Source organism: Aspergillus campestris, assembly GCF_002847485.1.
Source record: "Aspergillus campestris IBT 28561 chromosome Unknown P168scaffold_10, whole genome shotgun sequence".
In the NCBI taxonomy this organism is placed as follows: Eukaryota; Fungi; Ascomycota; class Eurotiomycetes; order Eurotiales; family Aspergillaceae; genus Aspergillus; species Aspergillus campestris.
The window spans coordinates 884,930-909,087 of NW_020194345.1; the positions used below are offsets into that span (position 1 = coordinate 884,930).

The 24,158-nt window shown below is 52.0% G+C and overlaps 10 protein-coding genes across 10 annotated transcripts; 7 read left to right on the plus strand and 3 right to left on the minus strand.

The window, feature by feature from the left end:
• Positions 1-246: 246 nt before the first annotated feature.
• P168DRAFT_329117 (uncharacterized protein) lies at positions 247-3,236 on the plus strand. The gene is made up of 4 exons (XM_024841429.1): positions 247-368; positions 579-935; positions 1,004-1,239; positions 1,296-3,236. The coding sequence occupies exons 1-4, from the start codon at positions 333-335 to the stop codon at positions 3,172-3,174; spliced, it is 2,508 nt and encodes an 835-aa protein (XP_024690741.1). The 5' UTR covers positions 247-332; the 3' UTR covers positions 3,175-3,236.
• Positions 3,237-3,475: 239 nt separating this feature from the next.
• Positions 3,476-5,453, minus strand: P168DRAFT_273107 (ubiquitin carboxyl-terminal hydrolase family protein). The gene is made up of 2 exons (XM_024835355.1): positions 4,754-5,453; positions 3,476-4,697 (listed from the first exon to the last, which is right to left on the minus strand). The coding sequence occupies exons 1-2, from the start codon at positions 5,427-5,429 to the stop codon at positions 3,532-3,534; spliced, it is 1,842 nt and encodes a 613-aa protein (XP_024690742.1). The 5' UTR covers positions 5,430-5,453; the 3' UTR covers positions 3,476-3,531.
• Positions 5,454-5,532: 79 nt separating this feature from the next.
• On the minus strand, positions 5,533-6,787 carry pre1 (proteasome core particle subunit beta 4). The gene is made up of 5 exons (XM_024835356.1): positions 6,656-6,787; positions 6,443-6,600; positions 6,127-6,376; positions 5,942-6,065; positions 5,533-5,881 (listed from the first exon to the last, which is right to left on the minus strand). Coding segments are annotated over exons 1-5 (612 nt in total). The 5' UTR covers positions 6,658-6,787; the 3' UTR covers positions 5,533-5,803.
• A 203-nt stretch (positions 6,788-6,990) lies between these two features.
• On the plus strand, positions 6,991-9,323 carry P168DRAFT_312350 (ribosomal RNA-processing protein RRP9). Its single transcript, XM_024839562.1, has 2 exons — positions 6,991-7,443; positions 7,509-9,323. Exons 1-2 carry the CDS (start codon positions 7,075-7,077, stop codon positions 9,003-9,005), a joined length of 1,866 nt encoding a protein of 621 aa, XP_024690744.1. The 5' UTR covers positions 6,991-7,074; the 3' UTR covers positions 9,006-9,323.
• Positions 9,324-9,584: 261 nt separating this feature from the next.
• On the minus strand, positions 9,585-11,899 carry P168DRAFT_292252 (uncharacterized protein). The gene is made up of 4 exons (XM_024837555.1): positions 11,495-11,899; positions 11,316-11,435; positions 11,166-11,258; positions 9,585-11,105 (listed from the first exon to the last, which is right to left on the minus strand). The coding sequence occupies exons 1-4, from the start codon at positions 11,570-11,572 to the stop codon at positions 10,026-10,028; spliced, it is 1,371 nt and encodes a 456-aa protein (XP_024690745.1). The 5' UTR covers positions 11,573-11,899; the 3' UTR covers positions 9,585-10,025.
• Positions 11,900-12,288: 389 nt separating this feature from the next.
• P168DRAFT_42210 (coiled-coil-helix-coiled-coil-helix domain-containing protein) lies at positions 12,289-13,144 on the plus strand. The gene is made up of 3 exons (XM_024841935.1): positions 12,289-12,471; positions 12,650-12,757; positions 12,909-13,144. Exons 1-3 carry the CDS (start codon positions 12,389-12,391, stop codon positions 13,033-13,035), a joined length of 318 nt encoding a protein of 105 aa, XP_024690746.1. The 5' UTR covers positions 12,289-12,388; the 3' UTR covers positions 13,036-13,144.
• Positions 13,145-13,792: 648 nt separating this feature from the next.
• P168DRAFT_312351 (MDM20/NAA25 family protein) lies at positions 13,793-17,444 on the plus strand. Its single transcript, XM_024839563.1, has 8 exons — positions 13,793-14,061; positions 14,146-14,421; positions 14,506-14,682; positions 14,820-15,160; positions 15,217-15,499; positions 15,550-16,312; positions 16,383-16,495; positions 16,550-17,444. The coding sequence occupies exons 1-8, from the start codon at positions 13,927-13,929 to the stop codon at positions 17,291-17,293; spliced, it is 2,832 nt and encodes a 943-aa protein (XP_024690747.1). The 5' UTR covers positions 13,793-13,926; the 3' UTR covers positions 17,294-17,444.
• Positions 17,445-18,619: 1,175 nt separating this feature from the next.
• P168DRAFT_240434 (uncharacterized protein) lies at positions 18,620-19,763 on the plus strand (the record flags this gene model as incomplete). Its single annotated transcript, XM_024833714.1, has 3 exons — positions 18,620-18,715; positions 18,768-19,153; positions 19,214-19,763. Coding segments are annotated over 3 exons (1,032 nt in total), but the record flags the coding sequence as incomplete, so codon positions are not given.
• A 372-nt stretch (positions 19,764-20,135) lies between these two features.
• On the plus strand, positions 20,136-22,113 carry P168DRAFT_257292 (putative tetrahydrofolylpolyglutamate synthase). The gene is made up of 5 exons (XM_024834549.1): positions 20,136-20,177; positions 20,230-20,382; positions 20,439-21,334; positions 21,388-21,542; positions 21,600-22,113. Exons 1-5 carry the CDS (start codon positions 20,160-20,162, stop codon positions 21,827-21,829), a joined length of 1,452 nt encoding a protein of 483 aa, XP_024690749.1. The 5' UTR covers positions 20,136-20,159; the 3' UTR covers positions 21,830-22,113.
• Positions 22,114-22,593: 480 nt separating this feature from the next.
• On the plus strand, positions 22,594-24,110 carry P168DRAFT_257297 (uncharacterized protein; the record flags this gene model as incomplete). The annotated part of the gene is made up of 2 exons (XM_024834550.1): positions 22,594-22,783; positions 22,866-24,110. The coding sequence occupies 2 exons, from the start codon at positions 22,594-22,596 to the stop codon at positions 23,921-23,923; spliced, it is 1,248 nt and encodes a 415-aa protein (XP_024690750.1). The 3' UTR covers positions 23,924-24,110.
• Positions 24,111-24,158: the final 48 nt, after the last annotated feature.

Genomic DNA, 24,158 nt, shown 5'->3' on the forward strand with positions numbered 1-24,158 from the left:
CCCAAAAAAGAATAGAGAATAAGTAGCGGGGGGGAGATCGTCGAGTGTCGTCCAAGAAAGCGTGCGACGGAGCGAAGTATTTCGATCTTTTTTTTCGATGGGACGGGTGTTTGTTCGGTTTGTCCTGTTTGTCTCCGCCGATCCCCGCGGGTCCGTGCGTCCAGCCGCATCTGACGCGACAACCGCCCACGTGAGGCGGCTTTCCGTGATTCCTCCATATCTCTCCATGTCATTGATCGCCATCGTCTCTATCAGTTGCTGGACTGCTCCATACGGACTTTAAATCATGCCGTAACGGTCTTTGAGTGTCATTCCTTGAGTGGAGCCGCGCCATGGGGCGACAGGCGTATCTGAACAGGCTGGCTTTGGTAGGCTTCAACCCTCTACTCCGAATCTCCACACTCTCCTATCTATACTCGGTTCGCCCATCGTGGACGTGTGTCGGTCTGTCGGACGTACACTTGTTTCGATCGTACTGTGGAAACATCGGATAGTTACTCCCATGTACTGGGTCTCGTGTCCGCCGCGCATTCATTGCCAATGACAGAAACTGGGTCCATGAGCTAACCGATCTCAAGGGCCGATCGCCCTATGAAGCCCCGGAGCGCCCAGAAGGGTCAACAGCGAGGACAACGTACCGCACGGACTCGGGGACTCACGCGGATGAATATGTTCAGCATTACGATGACCGGGGCCATCCGGTCAATCCAGAGTCCAAGTCATTTGGACGAGAGCTTCGGAGAGCCAAAAATGACATTCTTTCAACGATGGGGATTGTCGTCAGCGAGGACGCAAAGGCCAGTGGGCCTAGTGAACAGCAGAAGGTCGACATGATAGCTGCGGAGAATGACTATGGTCTGGTCATGGCGACATTGGACCAAGTGTCAGTCTTTCTGGGGTCGTGGTGGACCTCATCGCTCGCCGGCCGCATACAGGTGAGCCTTACTTGTAGCCCTCGAACATTTGCAACAAAACACAAAGACTAATCGCATCGCTGTTGTAGACTTTTCGGAGTTATACACATGAGCCACTCATGAACATACTCCGGCGTGAGCGAGCGTCGGTGGGCATCGTGGGCTTTTACTTCGCCGGCATTCCGTCCTGGGCAATCTCGACATGCTTATCCATTTGCCGACACCATCCGCTCGAGCGCTTCATTTCGTCCTTGCAAAATCGCTTCCCTGGTGATGACATATGGTCGAAGATGGTGCGATCGTCTTTCACCCTCCTACATTCTGCGTATGGAACTTGAAGCCTTCCAAGTGACCGGTGTATTTACTTACGCCATGTTTTAGGACTCGAGGCACACTCCTTATAATGGCTATCCAGACATACATGTACTCTCTCCTACAATCTCTCCATCTGGTCCATCCCTACGCGCTGCCAGGCCTCCATTTTCTCATTCCTTTTGGAGAATTCGCACCCATGCAATTTCCCTCCTTGCCAACCGACATCTCGCCGACATCGCTGGCCAGCTTTGCCCTGCATCTCGTCAAGACCCCGTCCTTCCTGGTGTACCTCTATGTGTACCTACGTCCGGTGATAGAGATACGGCTCTATCGTCTGATCCGTCGCCGACTGCCCAAGCCGACTCTGGCGGACGAGCTCTCCATCAAGGTGGCCTTCGACAATGACCTTATTGATTGGATGGTGCCAACGCTTGGGCGCCGATCCGAAGAAGAAAACCGTCGCAACTCACTCACACTCTTGGAAGATGTCATGTATGAGATCAGCTTCCTGAAAGACTGGGCGCTGTCGTGGGTGGGCTTCAAGTCCCAGCGAACGATACGTGCGCTGGAACAGGCAGCAGACGCCCGCCATAGACAGCTGTCGGAGTCCTTGCCGCCGAATATTGAACAACTGCGGAACGAGCTCCAGGCTACAGCTCATCGGGCAGAGGAGTTGACGCCTCCACAGCATCAGCTCCCAGAACTCGCAGCCATACGCACTAGTTCGCCGCAAACCCCAGCCCCTGTTCATTCGCCGGATTCAGGGGTCGACTTCGGTGGGAGCCGCGTTCTTCCGCATGAAGAGGATAGAATGTCTCATTCCCCTGCGGAGATGAGCGCCGAAGATTTTACCGGCATGCCTCTAGATCGGACAAGAGCCGCAGCCCCTACGGCGGGCCAGCCTTCCACTTCGGCAAACGTATCAGAAACAAGACCGGATGGTGGCAACAACACCGACAATCGGCGTCATTCCCGCTCGAACACACTGTTCTCCCGACCCTCCTCTCCGGAAACGTCGTCTCCGACTTCGCCCCGCGTTCGGGCGTCGCTCATCCACCAGAACTCCGATGTGATTACCATGCAACTCGAGTTGCTCGGAAGCCGTAACCTGCAGAACCACGGTCAACTGAATCCCAGGACCGGTAATCAGATCGAACAACTCACATCCGAGGGGGAACCGGCAGACCGGCGGTCAATCTCTGAGTTCTTAGATACTCTGCTATCTAACCAAGGGCAAAATCTCAGCACGATCGTCAACTCTGACACCATAGACAGTGATGGGCTTTCAAACCTGACTCCGGGGCTGTCTCCTACTCCTGGAGACATTCCGCCTACGCCTGCAGTGGAGGTCGAAGACCAACCGCAAATAGCAAGCGCGGATCCCCCGACTGGGAATCTCCATCTCGGAGAGTCCCTCTTAGTCTCTTCCAACATCCTACCAGACAGCGTTGAAGAGCCAATTCACGATGATACGCAGGAACCACCCCCCGACATCGTGCAAACCCTCGAAACCGATTTCGACTCGGAACTGATGCATGGCATATCAGATACAGCCGTCAGGGAAGCGCCAATGACAACAACAACCGGCTCAGCTTCAGCGGCCCACCGGGTGACCATTCTCTCCTCTCACCCCGTCGACTCTCTCGCCTCCCACCTCGCATCCATGATCACCACTGTCCTCTTCCTCCCCCTCGAATCCTTATACCTTCGCTCTCTGGCGTCGTCATACCTGTCTTCCACCGGCGCGCCGGCTATCCAGCTCGCGAATGTCCGCGGCCTGGGTGTGTGGGGTGGCGGTGGCCCTCGGACTGATAAGCTGACATATTTGGGAAAGATGACCCTGATGCTCGGCATTCAAGCGGCCGTGAATGCCAGTGTCTGGGGAATCATATCCGGTTCGGCTATCAAGATCGGGAGGAAGTTCTGTGGGTGGGGGACTTTGTGAATAGACAAATCGTAGTAATCAAATTGGGCGGTCATATACACTAATGGTTACATCAAATTTACGCCCTGTAACTCAACTTTCAATAAGACGACCTGGTTCCTAGTAAAGAAAACCAGCGCGAGAACCTTTTCTAATCGATTTATACATCGTAGAGAGATACTTAATCATGAAGGTCCTCCCCCAGAAAGGAAAAGTAGAAAAAGATGGAGGAAAAGAAAGAGCAACCAAAGAATCAATCGAATCATCATCGTAACTCTAATAATACAAAACTCCATGCTACATTTCAATACACGGTGTAGATGACAAAGTTATCTGAGAATGCCCTATATTCCACCATATTCACTCACACTCATGCACTCACTTCGCAGCGGCCTTCCCAGGCCGATTCGACATCCCAGGGACCCGTCGGCGTTCCCAAACCATGAGGTAACCCTCACGCGTGAACAGCGTTTCGCTCTCTGCGCGTTTCACGAACAGATCCTGAATCTCCAGCCACTCTGCCCCGCGTTGGTCGCCCTTGCCCTCGCCCTGGTGGCGCGCGCTCTCCGCGGAGATGGCCTTATCGTGGAGCTGGACGAGCCAGGAGACTTTCTCGTTGCCTGCGCCTGCGCCCGTTGACGCGGCGCCCGAGGCGGCGTTGACGCCCTTGCCTGCTGCGTCTTCGGTGGCGCCTGGAGCAGCGACCGCAGGGTCGAGGATGATGTTGGCGACGAGGTCATACATGATCGGTTCGCCTGGGGGCCAGACGTTCGGGTTCGGCTCCACGTAGGGGGACATGTCTAGGTTGTTGGGGGAGGGGAATGTGACGATTGTGGGGTTTCGTTCGGAGACGAAGCGGTTCTTGCTGAAGCGCTTGATGTGGAAGAGGAGGTAGGGGGGTAGGGGGTGCAGGAGGCGGTGGCGCACTCGGTCGGAGAGTTTCTCGGAGGCGCTGATTCCGTTGTACTTGTTTAGTAGGGTCGTTAGGGGGACCTGGGGGATGATGGATTCTCGGTTGGAGGATTGGAATAGGGGTGTTGGGGGGAGGTCCAGCGTGAGGATCAGAAAGGGGGTGGTCTGGCTCTTGATGTCGGCGGACTCGGTGAAAACCAGACGGGCGTTTTGGGTATCTGAATGGGCGGTGATCGCCTGGCTTTCGATCCGGAGGTGGCCTTGGAAGGCGGCTTGGACCACGCTAGTGGGCGTCTTGGACGGTTTCTTGGAGCCCCCGAGGGAAAGGTGCAGGTTGTTCAAGAACCAGGACATGAACTCGACGGGATCCGACTGCTGAGTGAGTGTGAAACGCTTCGAGGACCTGAGAGCGATCTCTTGCAGCAACTCGTGCGGTGAGACGTGAGACCGGAATGCCTTGGGATTCCATAGCTTCCGTACCAGCGTACTGAAGCGGAGCGCCAACTGCGGTGTTCCCAGGGCGGGAAATTCATGTAAAAGGAAGTAGTTGCGAATGGGGAGGACGTGGGCCAGCAGCTGGACCACTACGTTCAGGTAATCGTTGGCTTTGATATTGTTCATACCCACGAAACCTAGAGAGCAAACCGGTCAGTCCCAGCTACCATGAGAAAAAGGAGAGGACCCTTACCTGGTCTGTAGCGATTGCCTGCGAGATCGAACGAGTCGTGGGCCTCTTTGTCCAGCTTCGAGACATAGTCCTTGCCGTAGTGCGGGTCGACAACATATTTAATATCATCCAAACTTTTATTCTTGACCTCATAGCCCTCTGGAAGAACGAAAACTTTCTTAGATCCCATGTTGATGAAGACATGGTGCCCGATGTCCAGGGCGTGGAAGTAGGCGTGCGACTTGGGGCCTCTGCCTTGGAAGTATTTCCCGCAGACAAGACACGCGTACACGTTGATGTTGGACAGACTGATGGAGCACAGCTTTTCGAAGTCAAAATCGAGCACGCCGCGATTGATCGTATCGAGGTACAAATCCCCGTAGCCTTCCATGGGTGCGTTCTGGCGTTTCGGCGCAGCGATCGCTGGTCGGTCGTCGTCTTCATCCGATAAGCCTGTCCCGTCATCCCGGGTCCCCTCTTCTAATTCTTCGGCCTCTTGATCCGCCGCTGCGAGTATGTCGTTTCCATTCCGCTCATCTTGCTCCCACTGGTGGGCGTTGGCTCGGCGTAACGGGAGAGCTTCACGGCGCGCATCGTCGCCTTCGGGGACATCGTCTTCTACCCGGGGTTTTTTCGAAACGGGAGAACCTACTGGAGGTTCTCCTTCAAGTGAAGCATCTGCTGGTCGTTTCGACATTATAACTGGTCGGGGATGATCGCGGGCAGCGTAGTGGTCGGGATGCGGCGAGTCCGTGAAGGTGAAAGTCGCGATGGGCGAGGCGGAGGGATGCAAACCCGTCAAACACCAGCCGCAGAGAGCGTCATCGCCTCATCCAGTCTACTCTACTCGCTCCATATTACTAGTACGACTACAAGTGACACCACCACTGGATCAGGCTCCTTGGAAGAATCATCCCTATTGAATCTCTTTTGGACTCAATGAATCGTGGACGAGACACTACTTGCCGATCAGCATCGCGGGGAGAGAACTAGATGCAACCGATCGTCTGAAAACCAAGTCCCGTTGAAACCGAAAACAAAAGACAAACAGTGGTATGATACAACCCCTCATTAAGCGCTCTTGACAATACGATCGTTATCGAAATCTAATTCCCTCACACCGTCCTTGGTCACCACTTTCACCAAAACCTAAGGGGAGCCATTAGTCTATCATTCAATGTAGGGATGGGAGCGCCAGGAATATCATACCCCCTTGTAGTCAATTGGAAGTCTGCGCTTCAGCTCATCCGTGCACATCTCGAGGAGCTTCATGCCTTGCTCGAGGTTGATGTCGGGGTGATGATGTTTGTCGAGAGTCGATAAACAGTAGTATCTACAATCCCCGTTTAGCAGTGACCGGCGCCAGATGGTGGTCTTATTGGGAGCAAGCTTACTGGGCATAACCGTGAGCGGCATATGGTACCGGAGCCAGCGAAGCCAGATAGTCGACCCAATACAGATGAGGCTCCTGGGAGATGGGGTCCACGCCGCCGAGCAACAAGTTCACCGTGTAGGGACTCCGAGATCGCAAGCTCCGTGCCAGCTCGCTTCGCACAAAGTTGGAGACCGCAACCGGGCCCAATTCGGTATCGTTTCGCATCGTGTATAGTTGGATGTTCGCTTGGATGTAGTCCGCAAATTGCACTGTTCCAGACCGCTGTTAGTCATTGTGTCTTGATGTCTTGATCACTTGACAGTGTCTCTACGGACCTGTGTCTCCCGCCTCTCCCGAGTACGCCATCAGCGTGTTCTTGTTCAGCTGTCGTGTCTTATCATCCGTCGCTTTCAGGATCGTCGGGCCTCTCATGGCAGCCTTAGACGCTGCCAGAAGGACAAAGTCCTTGCCAGTGATGCCGAGGAGGACCTCCCTGCAGGCAGTCCGTTAGCGGGTTCCATCGACCGTCAAGGGTCCCAGACACTCACATATCTGCAGTGATCACAAACGGAAGATCGGTACGGATCAAAAAAGAGTGGTAGTAGAGCGAAGGACGATGATGGAACGGAGAAGTGGTGGGATTGACAGCGACAAGAAGGTGAGGAGCTCGTAGATGACGAACACGCGCGGAGCTTTGACTGCCTGAAGCTTAGCTGCCTGAGGCGGAGAGCTGCCTCGCTGAGTCAGCCATGGATGAGCAATCACTAACCGGAATAGGTTAGACCGTGCTCTGTCTGTCCGCCTGCACGGGCCACCCGGCAGAAAAAAAGTATCGAGCAGAAGATTGTTGCGGGTCTGCATCATTATCGTCCGGCTTCAATTCTTTGGAGATCTCCCTCGGTTACCCCCTTCTTCATATTTAATCTTTCCAATTGATATACTACTGGGTATAGATAGTCATCGGGAGATGTCGTCGTTTTTCACTTTGCCCGCATCCCAGCGGAAGCGGAAGAGAGAGGATCGCGTTGGAGCCCCCGCCACGAAGAAGCGAGGAGTGGATGCCAAAAAAGATGCCGGTGGCAAAGGAAGCAAAAAGTCGAGAGAGCGCGAAGAGTCCATCTCGGGGAGCGATATCGACGAGGATGGGAGCATAGCGTCCGGCGTCTCGGAGGAGGAAAGCGACGCGGAATCGGACGAGGGAGAAACGGTCGCGGATCGGAGGTTGAAGCTGGCAGAGAGATACCTGGACAATGTGCGAGACGAGGTGGATGATTACGGTTTCGATGCGGCAGAGATTGATCGGGATTTGATCGCGGAACGGCTGAAGGAGGATGTGGTATGTGCTGCGCGGAGACCTCGAATTTTCTTTACCCAGAATCAGTCACAGCTGACCAGCAATAGGACGAATTCAAAGGACGGGTGTACCGTCAGATCGCTTCGGATTTGGCCTTCTCGAATGCCTCCAACTCGTTCTTCCGGGCCGACACTCAAACGACTACGTCTGTTGCCGTGCACGCGCCCTACGTCTACACTGTCTCCAAGGACCGAACCTTGATCAAATGGGAACTGGCGAAGCCGAACCCGAGCCCAACGCCGACAGCCAATGGTCAGGATATGAAGTCGAAACGCCCGCCCAGACCCCAGCGGACAAAGCCGAAACAGGTCCGCTTCACGCGTGGACTGCAAAAGGTGGCCGAAAGCAGGGGAGAGCATGGCCACACCAAGAGCATCCTGTCGGTGGCGGTCTCGCCATCGGGCAAGTTTGTGGCCACTGGTGGAAAAGACGGGAAATTGATCATTTGGGACGCCGCGACGCTGACGCCAACGAAGACCTTCACGCAACACCGTGATGCCGTCTGCGGGCTCGCGTTCGCCCGGAATATCTCCACCATGAGCTCCGGAGAGCAATTATTCACGGGATCGTTCGACCGGACAATCAAGACGTGGTCCCTGAGCTCGGCCGGTCATGCCTACCTGGAGACGCTATTCGGCCATCAGGACCATGTCGTCTCCGTGGGCGCGATGGCGCTGGACCAGTGTGTTAGCGTTGGGGGGCGTGATCGCACGACGAGGTTGTGGAAAGTGTTGGAAGAGTCGCAATTGATCTTCCGTGGAGGTTCCAACAAGGACGCATACAAGGAGAACAACACGGACTGTGTGGCCCCGTTGCCCCCCAGCCACTTCGTGACCGGTTCGGATAACGGGTCCATCTGCCTCTGGAGCATGTACAAGAAGAAGCCGCTCTACACCGTCCATCTTGCCCACGGACTCGATCCCATCCCCCCACTGGACGAGCTCTCTCCGGAGGTCGACCCAGAGACAGCGGCAAGCAACTCCCGCCACCTCCGACAGACGCCGCGCTGGATCACCGCCCTGGCCACCGTCCCGGGCACTGACATCGTCCTGAGCGGCAGCTGGGACGGATTCATCCGCGCATGGAAGGTATCAGAGGACAAGCGAACGCTTCAAGCACTCGGCCCCGTCGGCGGGCCGTCCCCCGACGACCCATCCGCCCAGCTCAACCAGACCCTCGCCTCGGACACTCCCTCCGGCGGCGCGGATCCCATGGCCGTGGACGCGAGCCAGGCCGGGGAACCCGAGCCCTTGATCAAGGGCGTCGTCAACGACATTGCCGTCTTCGAGCGCCGTCTCGACACCGCCAAACCCACCGACTCATCGACGGGATCCAAGCCCAAGTCCAAGTCATCGGAGTCGGAGCCCGAGCCCGAGCCTCGCGGTCTCTGTATCGTGGCAGCAGTGGGCAAAGAGCACCGACTAGGCCGCTGGTCGTGCTTCGCAAACAACTACAACCAAGGACCAGCAGCCGAGGGCCGCAACGGAGCCATCGTGTTCGAAGTGCCCATGCTATCCCAACTACCTAATCGACGCGAGGCGTAATTGCATCGCTTGGTCGGGAGGGACATGCAACGAACGAACGAATGGTTTGTGACGCGGCGTCTGTAATACATCATCCATCCATCCATCCGTCTCTTAACTACTACCTACCTTACCTATCTTACATTATTACAACTACAACTGTATCTTATTCCCGGGGTTCGGTGGGGTGGGGGTTCTTTGCATATTGCTTTGACGATATAAAAGAGAGAGAAAAAAACAAAAGTTTGGGCATCAGACGGATTTCTTGACACACTGCGACTTTTTTTTTCCTTTCTTCTTTTTGTCCTATTTTCTTTCCACTTGGTGCTTTGTTTCAGCCTGTCTCTGTATATACTTCTGCATTTTCCCAATTCAATTACTTGACTGTGACTGTGAGAATTTTAGTTAGTGTGTAGGTTGTGTTTTTAGCAGGAAGTTGTAAGTTGTCTATCGACTCAGCATTTTTACTCCTGCAATTTGTTTGAGGATAGGGTATTGCGACGTTTATAGATAGATGACTAGCATCATGACGCTATTATAAACTACTGGACTGGTTCTCGCATCACTAGGTAGCTAGAGGTACCCTTCGGAATAAATACTCTAGGTACGATTGATTCCATAGCTGGATTGGTAATATATGCATCCCAGTGTGACCGCAACAAAGCACAAAAAGTGATGGCTCCATGATCGAAATGAGGAACAGGTAAGATTCTCGACCAATAAAAGAAAACAAAGAATCACAAGTTACACCATAGACGGTTAGGGTATTGTAATGTGTTGTGACACCAGTGTTATGACACCAGTGTTGTCCTTCCTCAATCAAAAGGGAACGGTTATTCTCTGCCTTATGCCAACATCAACATAGCAGTAAGACACATCAAGAGGTTCCATTGAAAATGGTGAGCCACTGCGGAGGGCCTTGTGTCTGGCCATTCGGAGTCGTCGGGTGGATATCATAGAGATTTGGTAGTATTCGCTAATAGAACTGGAGAAGAAATAAAGGTCGTCCACTTCATGTCACTGAAAACTGGACCTGAAGCATCAGCAGCGATTGCCCCTGCCCCGCGCCCTCCGCGTGGGTCCAACCGGGCCTTCGTCCGAGTCGTCCTCTAAGCTAATCGCGTTGTTAACAGACGATCCGGTCGAATGGGAAGGCTGAGGCCGACGGTTCTGTCGAAGAATTGAATCCAAGAACGAGTCAGCCGCGAGGTGGGCGCTGGGCCTACGCGGGGAGCTGGAGGGGATGTGGATCGTCGGTACTCGCCGACGTCGAATCGCACCGGTAGCGGGACGAATAGGCTGGTCTTCCTCGTCTTCGTCATCCTCTTCGCTTTCTAATTCACTCAATCCGCCATATGTGTCTGCCACGGAGACCTCGGTGCCGCTGTGGGGGTCATCGTGGTGATCTTGCGTGTGGTCAGGACCTCCAACGACTGTCGACCGATCCGATCCCGTGCCGTAGTCGCCAAAGTGCTCGTCGTCGTCAATAAATGAGTCCATGTCGGTATCATCCTCATCGGAATCATCTTCGCTGTCTTGAATGGCGGAAGACGCCGAATCACCGGGCCAGTGGTCGTGATGGTGTTCGGGTATGTATCCGAAGGGTGCGGGGCGATGCGACGCAATGGGGTGATGTTGACTCCTGTGTAAACCGTACAGCTGGTGAGGGATGTCGAAAGACAGCGCTTCAACGGGGATTCCGTCATACAGCCCGTTCCATGCGAAATCATCCATTCCGCCAAAGCCATCCTCCAGTTCGTCGTCCATGTAATCGGTCATCTCCGAGTTCAGCTCCGAATCACTCAGGTAATCGCTCACATCCGACACCGAGCCGTCATTCTGACGATATCCACATTGCTCGCAAGCCGAATCTTCCTCGAGTTCCCACGAACAGACAGGACATCGCATGACATTGTCTTCGAGATCCACGATGGGCTGTGCCGATGGCCTCCCCCTGTTGAATGTGCCCCGGAATAGCCCACCTTCCCGGGGATGTTCATTCTTCTTGTCCACCTCCACTCGATCTGCTTCTGCTCGTTGGTTGTTGCCATGTTCAGCGGTGGTCTCGCCTTTTTCTAGTAATTCCGGTCGGCTCGTAAACAGTTGAACGACTGCGCGGACCTATGTAGTATTCAAGTTAGAAAACCCTTTCTCCATAGGGAGGTATTAGGAAGAGCGAACCAAGTAAGCAGGTGCCGGCTGCGATTTCACGGGAGACCGACAATCGGGGCATGTTTTGTTGGACCTTCCGGTCCCAAACCATGATGTTAGACACTGTAGTGTGGATCAGCCATGGTTCAATATCGTTTTCGGGGACCGTATAGGACTGACGCTGTAACAAAATGTATGCCCACAGGCAAGGGTGAAGGGTTCGTAGAGTGGTCGGATACAGATGCCACACTGTATTAGGGATCGGATATCGTCGATATGGCCCTGTAAAGTCTGGGAGAGCTAGACATCATACAATCTTAGTATCATCCTCATGCGTGACAGCTTCAGGAACAACTCACTCCCGAGGCGTCATGCTCCGGCCCAACGGCAGCCTTTGCAGCGGTGGCGCCATTCGCGCCAGCGGCGGGCCTCGACATTTGCGCAGAATAATCGGATGAATTTAGATGGCGATATCGAATAGACCGAGGCGTGAAAATTGGTTGTTCCGAGCACAGCACAACAGTAGAAGACGTGTCTTATACCGTGGTGAACGAGATGAGTCGACTTCCTTCAAGGAAACGCGACAGAGGTCGGCATGGCGCGGGCGGTTCGAGGCCAATTCCGAAGGGGGTGGGGGTGAAGGCGTTTCAACAAGGTACTTCACCCAAAAAGCACTCAAACAAGTGATCACAAGTGAAGGTAAAAAGTCAAGTCGCGTATATGTATAGAAGTGAATGTTCGCAAGAAAACCCCAGCTGTCCGATGAAGCAAGTAAGAATAGACGAGTGAGCAATGCAGCAATAATGGGCGCTCGATCGATCGACAAGGCGGCGCGCGGTGGGTCCCGGCAGAAAAATTAGTCGTCAAACCAGACAAACATGGTCAGGTACGAATGCTTTGCCTGACTTATTTCCCTTTTTGGTGTATTTTCTATAGCTGAAAAATAAACTCTTACATATAAAATAGTGTCATCAAATCTGCTCTTGAATCTGACTGTCACACGGGAAGATTTTATCCAAAGTATGAACAAAATACACGTGGATAAATATACACGGATAAATAGGATAAGAATGAGTATGCATCTGACTCAGCAATGCCGGATCGCCGAGTCTCCACGCCAAGACTGGCGGAATCTCCTCATCCCGGAGTCGCATCCGCCTTCATGGTCAACATCACGATCTCTTTCCTTCCTTCCTTTGCGATTTAGCCACAATAGTCACTCATTGACGTGTTACTGTCGGCTCTTATAGAACATGTCATCCCAATCCACTCAAAATCCCCCTTCCCAGCCCGAACAAGGCGGTTCCTGGGACAAGGCGGAAAGGAAGTTCTCCAAGTAAGCGCCTCGGCCACTCGACCTTGATTATTAGCGCCTGGTTGTTATACGGGTGGAGAAATACCTCAATCCATGCGTCTTTTGATTTGCTGCTATCTTCTTTATCTTCCCTCTATTTTTATATCATTCTTTTTCTCGCAGGGTACCGTATTCAAGCTAATATACACTCTCTACATAGTAAATCCGCAAGCGAATACTATGATCCATGCCAGGACTTTGCAGATCGGAGTCTCAAATGTATGAAGCGCAATGCGTTTGATCGTGAGATGTGTCACGATTACTTTCAGTGAGCTTTCCCCTTTGATCTGGTTGAAGAGCCCCTCGTCATAGCCGGGACTTTACTACAGATGTATTGTTTGTGTCTGTCGAGGCTTATATCCGGATACGAAATTATGCTTTTGGGGCTTTTTATGGACTGGGCTAACGGAAGAACGCAGGGCTTATCGGGATTGTAAAAAGAATTGGGTAGGTGTCTACTGGGCTATATTCCCCTCCATCCTCGACAGGATCCTGCATACGCCTGGCCGCATACCTTGTCCCAGGCAAACTTATCAGCAGTTCTAACATTCGCGCAGTTGACGCAAAAGAAGTTTTCTTAAGAATCTATCCCGGGCTTTGTAAAGCATCACGCCGGCATTGGTTCGCTACCGCCACTTTCGCCTAGTCTTCATGGATCAGTCGTGGGGTTGGGTGAGAGGGACAGGCAATCATCTCACCCTCTAGTAGCGACATCCTCCAAAGCCTTTCGATCTTCCATCCCTCTGTGAACTTGGGTATATAACATGGCCCAGCTGGCGTCTTCCCTGGGCATATGGGCCGACTACTCACGAGGGAATGATCCACTGGGTGACCAATGGGCTTACCATTGTCGGTATCCGGCGTTATCGTGGTTTTTTATGAACTTCTCTCTCATACTAGCGGTTAATCTCCTTCTGAATGCGTTGTCCTGGTTGGAACCATTGGTGTTTACGGAGACAACGCTTCAACATTTGTATTTCATATATCCTGTCTTATCACATCACTAGGCCATTGTATGATGGTATCTCCTCACGTCGAACCTATCTATAGCTGGGATTTTGTATAATATAATCCTGTTCCTATTTCTATCAATACTATTGACAAATCTTCCAAAATAGTTACAAATATTGCTACGACCGATCTCTGCTATCAGGACTATATGTGCCTGACTGACATCAGCGGGGCTCCTTCACCGCCTTCCATTTTGGTACTCTCCGCGGAACAAAATCCCCAATGCAACGAGCAATGATCGATCCAACTTTCCCTCCCTTCCTGGTCTCGTTCTTTTGTCAGACCAATTTCCTCATCATTCGCTGTGTCCCGTACTTTGCTGTGCAGTGTGCTAAACGCAGACTTTGTTTATAGTAAATTTGGACCAGTCCCCAAGATCCGTGCCCCGTGTCATTCAACTGGGATTGCGGTCCCCTCTTCCCCGCCATGTCCACCAGTGACGCCGTATTCCACCGGCGCAACAAGCAGATCCAGGATGCCATTGATGGGCAAAACCTGAAGCAGGCCCTGCAGCTGATTGAAAAGCGCGTGAAAAAGGGGGAAAACACAAGGTTCCTCAATGTACGTTCCATATTGCCTAGACCTAAACGTGCAGGCAAAGGTGTGCCTGGATTCTTGACATCGATTGTTGATATGATCTTCTAGGTCTGGAAAGCGCATATCCTCTTTCGCCATGCCGACGAAGCCCATCACCAGCGTGGTGTCACGGAGACCCTTAACCTGTGCAAGGCCGAGCCCCCAGCCACCGACCTCGACACTCTTGACATCCTAAACGAGACGTTGCAGTTGATGGGTGACCAGCCGGATATCGTGAGGGCTCTCTGGGAGAAGGCGTCCAAGGCGAAGCCCAAGGACCTGGACTTACAAATGAGATGGTTCAACCTCTCTTTTGAAAATGATGACTGGAAATCTGCGCAAAAGGTCTGCATATCGCCGCTTCCTGGCCTCTTCTAGTTAACATTGGCTTCTCCCAGAGCTAACCGGGCTGCATTACAACAATGACAGGCGGCCATGACCCTCCAGAACAACTTCCCGAAGAACAGGAAATACCATATCTGGGCGATCTTCCTCAGTTATCTGGTTGCCACAGACGCAGCAAGCTCGGAGATGGATCGCAAGCTTTTCGGAACGTTGGCTTATCGCATGGTTTCTAAAGCTGCCGACAGCGTCCCTGCCGATCCGGTATGTGTCTTTTGGTCACCGATACTTCCCCGTCTCTGCAAACTTGCACATCACCTTCATCTCCATCTTTCTCTTGATCACCCATGTCGACATCAATTTGACTGGATGTGATCATAATATTGACTTTCCGTGTACAGAAAGAACTGCTCAGCCCTCCCAGAGCTATCCAAACTCCGGAGGAACTCTTGCTGTTAGTCAAGATTTTTGAGCACCAAGGATGCTACGGCGAGGTCGTGAAAATCCTTGACAGCGAGAACCTGGGCCTCGACTCGCGTGTCGTTCAGAACGAGTGGTCTTTTGTAGGCACGAAGCTTTTCAACCTGGAAAAGGCGCAGATGTGGGCCGAGGCTTTGGCCTATACAAGAAGCCTGCTTGCCATTCCCACCAACGAATCTGAGCGCAAAGCCCTTCAGGAACGTGACGACTGGGCAGTCTGGCAGATCCTCATTGCTGCAGCACGGAACATCAACACAAAAGAGTTCGTTGCTAAACTGAAAGTGGTGGTCACGAAGAAACTGACAAAGTATATTGCAGGACCACTGCAGAGACGCAGAAATTCCTTGATGATTTTATCCAATCGGAACCTAAATCCCGTAATGCCCAGCTGGCCCGTCTCGATTTCACTCATTCCGAGTTCACGTCGGGGAACTTGAAGCCCGAGGATCTGCTATCGGCTTGCCAGACATATTTTGACAACAACAAGAGCAAGCTTTATTGCTTCGGTGATCTAGTCACCTATCTTTCCGCGTTGGACAAAAATCATGTCTCGCAGTTTGTAGCACATGCATCGTCTACGGTGCAGAAAGACGCGAGTGCGGTAAGCTCAGAGAATCCTATACTTGTCCGATCAGAGCTAACGTCCTTCAGCAAAATGCGGCGACCAACAATGTTGCTACAATCAATGCCCTCAAACTCGAGTATTGCTTCCAGCTTTCAGCGGACGAGAGTAATGCAACGAAAGAAAAGGTCGAAGATTTCGTCTCACGCTGCTTACAGACCTACGGCTCATATGAGCGCCCAGCCCCCAGCGATGGCCAGACAACCATCGAGAGCCAACCCACCGATGATGTGTGTCTCCTGGCTGCCATGGGCCTGATTCGTTTCAGCGGGGCGTGGATCCCGGGCAACGAAGAACAGGTCCCAGATACCGTTCTTATTCGTGCCGCGGCGATTCTGGACCGCCTGCTTGCCGATTCGCCGCACAATTACCACGCATTACTGCTTCTTGTGCGGATCTATCTTCGCCTGGGGGCTGGATCTCTTGCCTTGAAGACCTTTAGCAAACTTTCGGTCAAACAAGTCCAGTTTGAAACCGTGGCCCACAATCTCTTCACACGACTCGCGACGATTCATCCGCACTCGGCACCCCCTATTGAAGGGGCAGAGTATAAGGATTTCAACCCTCAGTCTGCCTTCAATCAGGCCCTCTATTTCTACCGGACCGCGGACGTCACCTCGTCCAGGAACCGCTCGAATGGGCTTGACTACGGCAGCTATGTGAACGTTGAAGGCACCATCGCACTTCAAAAACGCCTGAAGCAGAGTATCTGTCGCCGGATGTACGCCCTGGACGTGAGGCGTATGCAACGGTTGGTCGGTGGAGATCCCACTGGCAAATATGATGATTTAGGTCAGTCATGCCCACTACTTGTGCAAGCAGAATATTGGAATTTGTGCTCACTTGCTTTTTTATCCTGCAGCACGAGACGCGTCCCATTTGGTTGATGAGCGAGCCTTCGACGCTTTCATGAACTGCGAGGCGCCAGGCCAGTCCACTCTTGAGGAGCGAGTGCGACTGGGACCTCTGCCCAAGGTAAGTTTCCCTCGCGCACGAACATGGAGCTGCAACTAAGACAAGAAAATTCAGGAACGATGGGTCAAGTCCAGCAGGGCGATTGACCAGCTGTTTGGTCTTCTCAGATCTCTGGCTGCGCAGAAGCCAGTGTCGGCCGAAATCGATGTGCCCAGCCTTGACGAACTGGTCGGGGGAGACGCTGCATCCGAGATGACCGCTCCAGAGATTGAGGGTGCCAAGGTTAGCCTGCATCTCTTGAAGGTGACGTCGTATATTGCAGGGTCGAAGTCCGTCACCTCTGCCCATGTGGAAAGTGCCCTTTCTGAGGTGGAGGAATGGCTGAATGCTCAAGCCAAGGAGCTTGCAATGGACGACAACAAAATTTCCCCAGTCCTCTCAAGGACGGCCATCACTCTTGAGTCCGGCACTCCCTCGGCTCCGTCCTGGAACTACTTCCACTCTAGTTTCGTCACCCTAGAACTGCTCAAGGCCATCTCGGCGGTTTGCACTGTTGCACTGAGGAAAGGCTCCAAGGCGCCCAAGGTGCCAAAAGACCAGATTCAACGCCTGGAGATTTCTGTGCGCCAAGTCCACGAGGCCATCCGGTCGAACGCCCGTGTGCTGAAATCCCAGTCCGGCCTTCTCGGGTCCCTCGTCGATTTAATCACGACTGGCCCCAGCAGCAGCCCAGACAGCCAGCCGCTCCAGGCTGCGCTGAACAAGACGCTTGACACGGCGGCGTTGGAGATTTTCTGTGGGGATCTGTTGGAGAGTTGGGAGGAGGGCTTGGATGGGTTGTTGAAGGTGGCGCTGTGAATAGAGAATCGGATATCACTAAGTTCATGATAGTTAGCGCACGCATCAGCACATGAGTGCTTGAGATCATTGGGCATGTCTACCATGCCGCAGGAACACTAGCACAGCAACCCAAAAGACTAGACATGCCAGTTGGCATGGAAAATTCCCCGCCAAACTGTTTCTTTCCATTCCTCTCTCCATCTATAGATTTTCCCACCATCAACCACCAACAACCTACTTCTCTGACTCTATGTCCCCCTTTTCTCATTTGCAAATCTGCTACCCCCTAGTAATAGAACGTACTTTCTGCCACGTTGTCCAAGGCAAGGTAGGCGAATATTTTTCTCCATGTTTGCACGAGGTTGAAGTCTGGAATGCCAACCGGCCGCTGCAAGGGCGGGCTTATCCCTTCCCCTTGCCCTGTCTTCAAGGTGACCTTCCAGCTGATTGGTTGGTAGTCCTGATCATCGTTTGATCATCATTCATGAGACAAGATTATGGACTCGAGTGGTATTGGCAGGGTTACAATGTCCATGCAGTCCCGAGCTCCTTGCTCCTCGCTCACTTCCTCGACAAGGGAGACACGAGACCGAACAAAGAGACAAAGATTCGATGCAGTCCATGTTTCTGATGCGTGCTTCTTCGCGTGGAGACCCTAGAGATCCTCTTAAGAAGGGTGGACCTCCCTTGCTTCTAGGTTTGAGGTCGAGAAAGTTCTTGCCGCCACTCCGGTTGTGTGTCATTACTCGGTGACATTCAATCGTCTATATTGAGACCAAATCTGCACTGTCGGTCCTTTTAGACTGCTGCCTGGAGCTGAGGTATTTCACTTTGTCTTCCAAGGGCGTATAATCAATGGTGTCCCTTGGGGGTTTCTTCGCTACTGAGCCCTAAGGCTGAGATTCTCAGATCTAAGTGTTTCATGCTGCTAACACAGCAGTTGAGCCCTTTTTTCTTGTCAGCTTCCCATTTAATTTCGTGCCTATGGACCTCCAACACTAGTCGGTTCCATGAATGCCCCTGCTCTCGCCAGCCGGGCTGACGCTGGGTCTCCCGAGTCGAGTTTGATCTACGGCTATCAAAATGCTCCGCGACAGTGGGATATCGGCATCCAGGCCGTATGCCTAACCGTCAGCACCTTCTGCGTCTGGATACGAATTTACACCAAACTTTTGATCACCAGAACTCCGGGCTTGGAAGACTGTATGTGGGCCTAGGCGCTTGGTTGAAGATCATCGTGCTGACCCGCACAGACACTTGCTTTTTGGCCTGGGTATGTATTGTTGCTTTTGCACTATCTCTTAGTTGAGGTACATTGACTCATCAGTTATACAGCTGGGGCTTCTCAACTATGCAGTCATTACCCTCGAAGCCGACAAGTATGGCAATGGGATACATCAGCAGACAGTCGCCGCGTCCGATCTGCCCATGTTTTTCAAAGTGAGCACCACATCGGATTTTAACAATCTTACCGCATACTAAATAGATATAGCGAGCAAATGTGTTGCAAATTGTATACGGTCCGCTCATATTCCTCACCAAGTTGTCCATCCTGCTACTGTACCGTCGGGTACTCGCGCCATTAGTCAAGCGCAAGACCCTGGTTTTTATCCAGCTTACTATCTGGCTGAACTTCGCCTTCTACCTAGCACTGACTCTGGTGAAGATCTTGGAATGCACGCCGAGATCGAAGATCTGGCATAAAGACACACCGGGGCACTGCATCAACGTCAAGCTACAGATGATAGCGACGTCAACCATCAACATGGCCTCAAATTTTCTAATCCTCCTTCTGCCTGTTTTCTGCATACGACGACTGCAGTCGAGCCTCCGCCAGAATATGATAAGCGCGGCTATCGCATTTGCGGTGGGGATTTTGTGAGACCCCCTTTGCAAGTCCTCCCATCTTGCCCTATCGGTCCTAATCAGTTGTAACAGTGCATGCGTTTGCAGCATCATGCGCCTGGAAGTTGGTATACGGAATGAGACCACCAATGACTGGACCCACGATTGGTTTCCAGAGTTTCTGTGGACGTATGAGCTCCTTCATCTCCTTCTTCTTTCCCTTCTCCTCTCTACATTCCCTTCCAGGCTAACCTCTCTGTCCAGTTCCGCAGAGGTCACATCCGGGATCGTCGTCAGCTGCCTACCCACCGTGTCTATCCTCCTCCAAAGGCTCACCCTTGGAGCACAAGCCCCCGTCCCCGTCCCTAGTTGCGGCAACCGTAGTCCCAGCAGCGCCATGGAGACAACCATCCATAACACCCCTCCGCTGAAGGTTGCTGAGGCAGCCCCCGAAAGAAGCTGGGAAATGGGAGACCTTGAGCGTGATGGCAACTCGGACCATCCGTGTGTTTTCCAGGGAAACAGCTATACCATGAGTGAGGCCAGGGCTGAGGGGTCACCGGCGGAGCGAATACGTGAAGGCAATCAAGAGGGGATTCTGAAGATCGTCGAGGTAGATGTGGAGTCAGGGCCAGGTCGATAGGAGTTGCTTAGTGTACATATAATGAACAGTAAGACGTGTTATCTCCGAAATGTTTCGATCCCTGGTGCGTGTATTGAGTAAGTCACTTTTTGTATAGGGTATGGAGGAACTGTAGGTGACGGCGGAAAGGACCTATGCTGCCGACACAGCTGTCTATATAAAACAATTAATTCTTATCTAGTGAATTGATTTGAGTATTAAGATAATAAATAAAAATAAAGTAATATAGACATCCTTTACTCCGTAGCTATCACATATAAACCCGTGCTTGGCTGGTCAGGTGACCTCAGAGCAGCGGACCGCCAATCAGCCAAGACCCCGCGGAGTTCGTACAGCGTGGTTCGGAGACTCTTGACGACCACTCCACATTCCCCCGTATCTTGGCAGCCTTCCATAATGAAACGTAGCTACGAGGTAAATTCTCCATTTGCATTAGAAGTCCTGCCGGCTGACTGAATACATGCAGAACGCCCTCAGACTCCTAGACACGCGAAGAAGAAAGGCCCGACCGAAAGTTCCCGCTCTATTGGATGCCCCGACTCCTAGTATTAATCAAAATGTAAGAGGCGTGCCGAGTTTGGTCGGCATGAGGGAATGGCTACAGGCTTTAGGACACTCGGTATGAAGCTTCCAGGTCTTGCTATGTAGTACAATCCTCTTGCTCACCCAAACCAGGACTCTGATGTGAATAACTTGAACATCGTCCATGTCGCAGGCACCAAAGGGAAAGGAAGCACATGCGCATTCACCCGCTCTTTTCTCCGCGAGCATGGACTCAGAACGGGCTTCCCGAAGAAAATCGGATTGTATACCTCGCCTGATCTGCAGTGTATCCGAGAGAGGATCCAGATTGACGGTAGTCCCATCACGGAGGAGCTGTTTACACGATACTTCTACGAAGTATGGGAGCGTCTGTTGCAGACCGAACCAGGGAAAGCAGCCGAGAACACGAGACAGCCGCGGTATTTGCAGTTCCTTGCCTTGTTGGCGTTCCATACATTCATCCGGGAAAACGTCGAAGCGGCAGTATTCGAAACGCATCATGGTGGAGAGTATGACGTGACGAACGTGATTCAGAAGCCTGTGGTGACTGCGATAACATCCCTCGGAATGGACCACATTGACCAACTGGGACCCACGATCGAGAATATTGCCTGGCATAAAGCTGGAATATTCAAGCCCGGGTCACCTGCTTTCTCGGTTCTCCAGGATGATGGCTGTGCTGAAGTGATATCAAGTCGTGCTGCTGAGAAGAAGACCAATTTGACTTTTGTCCCGGTTGATAATTCATTGCCCGCTGACGAAAAAGCATTGAGTGCCCCAGTACAACGACTAAACTGTTCTCTGGCTTTGCAATTAGCTAGGACCTTTTTGCAGCTGAAAGCACCTGGTCACACATTGGACACCAGTGACATTTCAAGGGGTATAAAGAATTTCTCTTGGATTGGGCGATTCGAAATCATAGATCACGGGAAAACCCAATGGTTTTTGGATGGTGCACATAACCCTTTGAGCCTGGAACAAGCTGCGGCATGGTTTTCGAATTCCCTGAGTGCATCAAGTACGCAAAAGTAAGTTTCCCCCCGAAACCCATGCCATCAACTAGCTAACAACTCAAATGCAGACCTATTGTCCTTATCTTCAGCCATTTCTCAGAAAATCGAGATGGAGTAACCCTTATGGAATGTCTGGCGCGCGCCTTATTTGCAAACAATGCGAAGCCAGAGTATGTCATATTCACGACATATCAAGAAAGACAGGACGGTTCCACAAGAATAGGTTTGTTCCGACTATATCAACTAATCCCAGAGATCAACCTCGCTGATTAAATGACAGATAAAACGCTCAAGTCCCCCGAGACGCCATATCCAGACCTTTGTGCAATTTATACTTCTCTGTGGAAGGAAATGGACGCCGAAGCTACTGTTTCCGTCGAGCCAAGCATTGAAGGCGCCATCAAAGTTGCTGAAAGCATAGGCTCGGAAAAGGGCGGCGCACACGTCTTTGTGACTGGAAGCTTGCATCTCGTTGGCGGTGCTCTTAATCTTTTGCGGCCGCATGTCTAGGGACTGAAGATAATACCGTCTAGGAATGTGTCCGGGATTATTATACTAGACGGCCAAGCTATACTTGTTAATCGGCTCTATGCTAGCTCGACTTGAAATCAAGGCATGAATCCATCCGTCTTCCATTAAAGAATTGGTCGTCGTCACCTTGCTCGCAAAGCAACATGATCTTTCCTTCAATACCAGGATATTGAACACCGCGGCTGTCATCACATGGTTGGCTTTGGAACTATCGAACGAATTCAAACTCATCCGTAAGCTTAACAGTGTATTGGAAATTCGCCGACACGCGAAGGCGATATGTGTAGCGAACTCCTGCAACCCCGGCTTGCTAATCATGAGACGTAGATGGTAGTTTTGATTGATGGTCCATGATATGTTGTTGATGAAAAGGCCCTGGGGGCGACTGATGCAACCTACTTCCATGAGGCTGGGCACGCAAAGGACCAGCCTCATGGATCAATGTAGAATAGATGCACATTTAGAACGTGATCCAATCAGCTAGGAACCTTAAGCGCTAAAGAGTGGCCATGTCACGTAAGTAACCCAAAAAGGCATGGCAATGCGGGGCTACCATGAGGAAGGGTAGTCTAGACAAGGCTAGGTGATACTCATCCTGCTAGAATTCCAAAAAAAGCTGACATCAAAGAAGGACCCTGCCACAAGATAGGGACCAGAGGCATAGCTTGAGGGATGTTTCTGAACAGGTTATATGTCAAAATCTCGTAACTGATTAATGCCTTGACCCTGCAGCCACTCCTGATATGCCTCCCATGCTTCCTTCTCTACTCGCTCGCACCTGGAACCCTGGCACAACCTCGGCGGAATTCTTTAACCAGTGGCATAATCCTGCCGATGTCTTTTCGGTGTTGCTGATTCTCGGGGGTGATGTTGTGGCTCGGGCATTGGCCCAACTTTCGGGGTCACGGGTGACGCCTGTCGCGTTCTCTTTTGGTTCGTAATAAGTCATCTCTACTTATTCAGTTACCTAGGAAGACCTTTGATTTTCGGTCTTACTAATTATCTATCTCTTCAGGATGGGTTGCTTATTCTGTCAGCGCTGTTGTGTCTGTCTTTGGGGCAAACAAACTCATGCCCGCTCCGGATTGTCCCTGCATGGTCATCAATGGCCAAACAGGATACGTGCGAGATAACCACAGCTGGATCATTGGTCGGATGGTTCGAGATTATGGATCTTGGATGCATGATGATACTCGCCACCAGCTGGAGAGGATAATTGTTGAAAGGTGGAACAAGGAAAAGCGTCGAAAGTCCCCTGGAGACCCGGACCCTCCTCGACCTACGCAGACCGGTCTCTGTGTATCAATCTACAACTCTGAACGAGTCCTTCCCGGACATCCTGGCAGAGATGCAATCTATTACTTTGGACTGATGACTGGTGTCGTCCAGCTTGGTATTGCAGCTATCCCATGTGGTATACATGGCAATTGGGGAATTATGGTGATCACTGCGGTTGGGATCTTGCTGTCGCTTGTCATGGGTTCGCTGGGCCAGTGGAAGCAAGAAAAATGGGCGTGCCGTTCTGGAAAACAGAATTCAGTGATTCTGACAAAAGGCAATGGTAGCCAGCATGCAATTGTCGTCTTCGGGGAGGCACGCGGTCTTGATCTTGAAGCTTTGGCCATAAGTCCCGCTATAACGGATACGCTGACTACAACGGTAACCAGGGTTGTTGTTATACTGTTAACTCTTCTTTGGGTATTCCTTCTTATCGCTGCCTCTGCTTTGAAACAGGATACCTGGTATCTGTTAGCGGTCGGGGGCATTGGAATGCTCCAGAACATCCTTGCTGCCGGCGTTTCTCGAACTCCTGAGCAATTTGGTATATCGCTGAGCTTCCAGACAGTCATTTGCCGGCCAAAGGTCATGGAGACACTTTTGGAGGTCGAAGCAAAGTACCACGGTGTGGGGCGGAGTATGCTCGGGGTGTTGTTCCCAGGGAAATTACGCCCTCAGGAAGAGGAGCTCTGGAATGAGATTGCGGTGCGAGCCGCAGCTGCTATGGAGAAGCCCAAGCTCAGCAACGACCTAGGGGCTGGACATGAGACCAGCCAAGAGGTGAAAGGCTCGTGAGTTGGCAAGTGTGCAACATGGAAGAAACAAGTTAGAGGTGTGCTTTGTAGCAATATGACTCCTATCTTAGGGTGAGAAGGACAAGTCTAATTCCACGCGATGCAAACCTGGTTACCTGGTTCTCGATGTGGAATCAATGCATTGGTCCAATTCAGCAGAACTATGTAATATATCAGGGTATTTCCGCGTTGAATTCATGAGTGTCAGATTTTTACTACGTCAACGAAGATCCAAG

Excerpts from the sequence above, each read along its gene's own strand:
- pre1 (XM_024835356.1), bottom strand. Across the intron at positions 6,377-6,442 it reads GGGAGAGGCGGGAGACACAG|TGCAATTTGCGGACTACATC; the intron begins GTCCGTAGAGAC and ends GGTCTGGAACAG. Across the intron at positions 5,882-5,941 it reads TTCCAATTGACTACAAGGGG|GTTTTGGTGAAAGTGGTGAC; the intron begins GTATGATATTCC and ends GGCTCCCCTTAG.
- P168DRAFT_257292 (XM_024834549.1), top strand. Across the intron at positions 20,383-20,438 it reads TACAGGCTTTAGGACACTCG|GACTCTGATGTGAATAACTT; the intron begins GTATGAAGCTTC and ends CACCCAAACCAG. Across the intron at positions 21,543-21,599 it reads GGACGGTTCCACAAGAATAG|ATAAAACGCTCAAGTCCCCC; the intron begins GTTTGTTCCGAC and ends ATTAAATGACAG.
- P168DRAFT_273107 (XM_024835355.1), bottom strand. The coding sequence starts at position 5,429 with ATGTCGAAACGACCAGCAGATGCTTCACTTGAAGGAGAACCTCCAGTA. Across the intron at positions 4,698-4,753 it reads AGGCAATCGCTACAGACCAG|GTTTCGTGGGTATGAACAAT; the intron begins GTAAGGGTCCTC and ends TTTGCTCTCTAG.
- P168DRAFT_312350 (XM_024839562.1), top strand. The coding sequence starts at position 7,075 with ATGTCGTCGTTTTTCACTTTGCCCGCATCCCAGCGGAAGCGGAAGAGA. Across the intron at positions 7,444-7,508 it reads AACGGCTGAAGGAGGATGTG|GACGAATTCAAAGGACGGGT; the intron begins GTATGTGCTGCG and ends GACCAGCAATAG.
- P168DRAFT_329117 (XM_024841429.1), top strand. The coding sequence starts at position 333 with ATGGGGCGACAGGCGTATCTGAACAGGCTGGCTTTG. Across the intron at positions 369-578 it reads ATCTGAACAGGCTGGCTTTG|GGCCGATCGCCCTATGAAGC; the intron begins GTAGGCTTCAAC and ends ACCGATCTCAAG. Across the intron at positions 936-1,003 it reads CGCTCGCCGGCCGCATACAG|ACTTTTCGGAGTTATACACA; the intron begins GTGAGCCTTACT and ends TCGCTGTTGTAG.
- P168DRAFT_312351 (XM_024839563.1), top strand. The coding sequence starts at position 13,927 with ATGTCCACCAGTGACGCCGTATTCCACCGGCGCAACAAGCAGATCCAG. Across the intron at positions 14,062-14,145 it reads AAAACACAAGGTTCCTCAAT|GTCTGGAAAGCGCATATCCT; the intron begins GTACGTTCCATA and ends ATGATCTTCTAG. Across the intron at positions 16,496-16,549 it reads GACTGGGACCTCTGCCCAAG|GAACGATGGGTCAAGTCCAG; the intron begins GTAAGTTTCCCT and ends AAGAAAATTCAG.
- P168DRAFT_292252 (XM_024837555.1), bottom strand. The coding sequence starts at position 11,572 with ATGTCGAGGCCCGCCGCTGGCGCGAATGGCGCCACCGCTGCAAAGGCT. Across the intron at positions 11,436-11,494 it reads CGGAGCATGACGCCTCGGGA|CTCTCCCAGACTTTACAGGG; the intron begins GTGAGTTGTTCC and ends TATGATGTCTAG. Across the intron at positions 11,106-11,165 it reads AGCCGGCACCTGCTTACTTG|GTCCGCGCAGTCGTTCAACT; the intron begins GTTCGCTCTTCC and ends AATACTACATAG.
- P168DRAFT_42210 (XM_024841935.1), top strand. The coding sequence starts at position 12,389 with ATGTCATCCCAATCCACTCAAAATCCCCCTTCCCAGCCCGAACAAGGC. Across the intron at positions 12,472-12,649 it reads GCGGAAAGGAAGTTCTCCAA|TAAATCCGCAAGCGAATACT; the intron begins GTAAGCGCCTCG and ends CTCTCTACATAG. Across the intron at positions 12,758-12,908 it reads ATGTGTCACGATTACTTTCA|GGCTTATCGGGATTGTAAAA; the intron begins GTGAGCTTTCCC and ends GGAAGAACGCAG.